The sequence below is a fragment of the Lepisosteus platostomus genome, chromosome 13 (genome assembly GCF_059453375.1).
Source record: "Lepisosteus platostomus isolate fLepPlt1 chromosome 13, fLepPlt1.hap1, whole genome shotgun sequence".
Lineage (NCBI taxonomy): Eukaryota > Metazoa > Chordata > Actinopteri > Semionotiformes > Lepisosteidae > Lepisosteus > Lepisosteus platostomus.
The window spans coordinates 41,617,788-41,622,216 of record NC_142623.1 but is presented as its reverse complement, the minus strand read 5'-3'; the positions used below and the strand labels follow the sequence as shown (position 1 = coordinate 41,622,216).

General features: G+C 51.2%; 1 protein-coding gene across 1 annotated transcript in view; it reads right to left on the bottom strand.

Annotated features, from left to right (window-relative positions):
• Nucleotides 1-1,706: 1,706 nt before the first annotated feature.
• fgfrl1b (fibroblast growth factor receptor like 1b) overlaps nt 1,707-4,429 on the bottom strand; it is a 37,204-nt gene continuing 34,481 nt past the window's right edge. The window contains exons 6-7 of the mRNA XM_088604689.1: nt 3,547-3,900; nt 1,707-2,938 (exon numbers count right to left, since the gene is read on the bottom strand). Coding sequence (XP_088460815.1) covers nt 2,562-2,938; nt 3,547-3,900 — 731 coding nt within the window. The 3' untranslated portion in view covers nt 1,707-2,561. The remainder of the gene's footprint in view (nt 2,939-3,546; nt 3,901-4,429) is intronic.

Sequence of the window (4,429 nt, the reverse complement as noted above, 5' to 3'; positions counted from 1 at the left end):
GGGGGCGGGGCCACAGCCGCGCGCTACAGGAGCGCGGGAGGCGGGGGCGGCGCGCGGCCGATGGGGGCTGGCTGCTGGGCTGGAGTTCAGTACCCCTACCTGCCAGCCTGATCGCTTTCGCTCGCTCCCTCACTCGTCTTTTCAAGTAGAGGCCGCAAGATGGCGACAAGCGCCGTTCTTTCTGCTGCCCGGGCTCTTAAAGGTCCCACAATGCCCAGTCTATTTTCGTCTGTGCTACACATGCATTAAGGAAAATGAACTTCGACGCAATTGCATGTACGGAGGAAGCAGACCAGGATGTAGGCTCAAACGAACACCACACACGTCGCTGTGATATTTGTTTCTTCGGGAAACTCGGGTATTTTGAATACATCTTAACTTAGGAGCAAGTAAATGTTTGCTCCACGTGGAAAAAGAAAAGAGGCACAACGTTTTGGCGGTGGAGCCTTCTTCAGGTGTGAAGCAATCTTTTCTTTCCAGCTTGAAGTAAACCTGTACCCGTTCCTCTGAAGCCTACGCATGCTGACGCAGCCCCCTACTGGAGCTACATCTTAACTTAGTCAGCTTCATCACTCGGCCCCTGGTTTATAGAGTTATGGGATTATCTCCTCTTTCCCAGGTTCCATTTGGAAATTTACCGATTTATGATGGAAATTTGACTTCAGTAGCACAACAAACCTTTGAACTTGAAAATATGACTTGAACTTGATTTTGCTACATTTTCCTTGTGGGCATGTTGTCCTTTCCTGCGTTTAAACAGCATGACATTACAGAAAGACTCCCCCCAAACTAACATTCCTGAGTTAAAAATAACCCATATGCTTGCTCCATGTACACAACAGTTTATCACTGTATCTCTCACACAAGCCTAACTGTTCTGTTTCACCTTGACTCCATCTCTAATCTTCGTCCAACTCTAACATCACTATTATATGTACACTACATTACACCTCACTACACTACATTACACCCACTTAATGTTTTGATTTTTTGTATTGTACAACCCTGTTTGTATCATTGGTGTGAATAACTAATAGCTGTGTTGTGAAGAGGCACTAGTAGTAGTAAAAAAATTTAATGCCGAGGCAGAACTGCACAACTTTTATGAGAGATGACACTTCCTGAAACGAGTTCCAAAAGAGGACAACTTTCAGAGCATTTTACTTCAGCACCTGATTTTCCTTTTCTGTTTCCTCTCAGCCCTGAATCCCACCATAGAGAACCCCTCCAGTCTCGTTTTTCACAACCATTAAAATAAAAAAGTTAATGAAAGTCAAGCTTGTGGTCTTTTCACAGAGCAATAAAATAAATGCTTCTATTATTATTTTAAAAAGGAGGATCTGTTGGTAGTCTGACATTGTGTGGTTGTTTTCCAAAACAACATATATCGTGCTTATGTCTGCATATACAAGAATACATCTACACTCCCTGTGAATATAAAAAGAACTATTTTAATCTACTCCTGCTTTATGATTCTCATTTGCATACTTTAATAGCAACAGATAATGTTGCTCGTTTGAATTCTCATTTTACAGTCCATTGAGACAGTGAGTCAAACCAGAAAAATAAGTTCTAAGAATGTATTGCTGATATTGCACATAATTATCTGACTTACATGTTATTGGAAATTTGTCATAAAAACCTGCAAACAGTTTTACACTTAGTAATATTTTCCCCTTTTCAGACCTGTGAGCAAAAGCAGGAGGTACAAAATGAAAATACATTTTTATTTTAAATAACATATACCAGACAAGAAATGTAAGCATTTAAAAGTTGCTCTCCTTTGCATATGAAAAATATGGCTTTCTCGTCACATATTGACTACACGATGGAGTAATACTGCATTTATGAACACGCAAGGATACATACAGATTTTCCCATTTCAATCAAAAAAATCTGAAAATCCCCAACTCTGTATCAACCAGTTCTTTCGTTCACCTGACCTACAAATGCAACACTCGCTGCTTAGTCCCTTTAGAAATATCAAAGCTGGTTTTCCATACATTAAAAAAAACCAAGGCACCACAGTTTCCTCAAGCCCGGGGCTGGTGTTCCGTGGAAAAGTTCAGAAGCACAGATTGTAAACAGTATCGCTGTTACAGCTCAGCAGAATTCTCACAGTCACAGCTTTCATTCCGGTTCACAAAGAGCTTATACGATCTTCTTATATTAATTCCTTTTTTTTCTTTGGCTTTGAAAAGGCTTAATAATTTAAAAAAATACATATCTACATGTAAAAAAAACAAAAAACAACACAAAGTGTGCAGGACGTGGCGAGCGGGCCGATCTCCGAAGTCACCGAAGCCACGTCAACAAGACTCCTGGAATAGCGAACCGAACCGCCATTTTGTTTGTTTGTTTGTTTGTTTGTTTTTGCGAGAGAGGATCGGTCCGAGCCCTGAGACTTTTGTTCCCTGCGCGCCGCCCGGATCAGGCTGCGTGGCGCCAGGACGTGCTGGACTTGACCCGTCGGTGCTCCAGCGGGGGGCGCTCCTGATCAGGGCGGCCCCAGGCCACCCCGCCCTCAGAGGCCTGGGCTCCGGGGTGGCGGGGGGGGCACGTCAGCACTGGAAGTGAAAATGCTGGTGCTGGTGGACTTTGGAGTCCACGAGGGCGTGGGAGTGGGTGTGGGTGTGGGTGTGGACGTCTGTGTAGACCCTGGAGTAGATCTTGGGGGCCGCGCCCGCCGCGCCGGGGGCTCCCGGGCCCAGCGGCCTCGGGGGGGGGGATTCGGGGGGGGGCGGCTCCTTGTCGGGGGCGTGGTGCTCGCGGTGGGGCGCCCGGGGCGGGGCGGCGGCCAGTTGGCGGCGGGCGTGGCACAGCCAGAGCACGATGGTGCCCACGATGAGCAGCGCCGCGGCGGGGATGCCGACGATCAGGGGCCACGGCAGGCCGGAGCTCAGGTGCGGGGGGGTCGCCGTCTTCTCCACTTTGGGGTCTGGAGAGGGGGGGGGGAACAGAGAAGACAGTGATCAGAGATCTTCCTCTCGCCACAGAACCTGCTCCAGGACGCCGTGGCTTTCCTGCAGCCCCTCCAACTCGCCTGTCGTTGATAAACCAGGACCATCTACGGACTGCAAATATTTCCACATCAAACAGCAACCGAAGAGACATAATGATAATGATAATGTTTCTTTATTAGCCCTATACAATTTCTTGCATTAGGAATGCATCTTTTCGCATACCCCAGCTTTTTCTCCATGGAGACACAGACACACAGACAGGGAGAGAAGCTTGGGGTCAGAGCGCAGGGTCTGCCATTGTACGGCGCCCCTGGAGCAGTTGGGGTTAAGGGCCTTGCTCAGGGGCCCAACGGAGTAGGATTCCTCTGCCGGCCGCGGGATTTGAACCGGCAACCTTCCAGTCACAGGCGCAGATCCTGAGCCACAGAGCCACCGCTCCGCCCTCCGAGACAACGGGGAACGTCTCGCCAAGGGGGACTGGGCGTGGCGGTACTCCGCAGAGAGAGGAAGCAGGGTTCCGAAAGCCCAGTCATGCCGAGTATGACAGCTTAACGTCTCTAGAGCCCCCCCCCCCAGCCCTCACCCGGCAGCACGGTGAGGTAGGCGCTGCGGAAGCTGTAGCCCATGGTGTTGGCGCCCAGGCAGATGTACATGCCCCCGTCCTCGTCGCGCGCCTTGGCGATGGCCAGCTTGTTGAGGTAGGAGCCGTCGGGCCGGGACCACACCTCCCCCGTGGGCAGCACCGCGAAGTGCTGCCCGCCCACCTCCAGCGTGGCGTTGGAGCGCCCCTCCGCGCCCGCCTCCACCCGCTTCAGCCACTGGATGACCGGCTTGACGTCGCTGTGCACTTTGCACTGGAAGGAGGCCGTGCCGCCGAACTCCACTGTGGTGTTGACTGGGTGTGTGCCCGTCAGGATGGGCTTGGAGTTGGTGCGCTCTGTAAGGACAGGACAGGAGAGAGACCGAGAGTGACCGCTCTGTAAGGACAGGACAGGAGAGTGACCGAGAGTGACCGCTCTGTAAGGACAGGACAGGAGAGAGACCGAGAGTGACCGCTCTGTAAGGACAGGACAGGAGAGAGACCGAGAGTGACCGCTCTGTAAGGACAGGACAGGAGAGAGACCGAGAGTGACCGCTCTGTAAGGACAGGACAGGAGAGTGACCGAGAGTGACCGCTCTGTAAGGACAGGACAGGAGAGTGACCGAGAGTGACCGCTCTGTAAGGACAGGACAGGAGAGAGACCGAGAGTGACCGCTCTGTAAGGACAGGACAGGAGAGTGACCGAGAGTGACCGCTCTGTAAGGACAGGACAGGAGAGAGACCGAGAGTGACCGCTCTGTAAGGACAGGACAGGAGAGAGACCGAGAGTGACCGCTCTGTAAGGACAGGACAGGAGAGAGACCGAGAGTGACCGCTCTGTAAGGACAGGACAGGAGAGTGACCGAGAGTGACCGCTCTGTAAGGA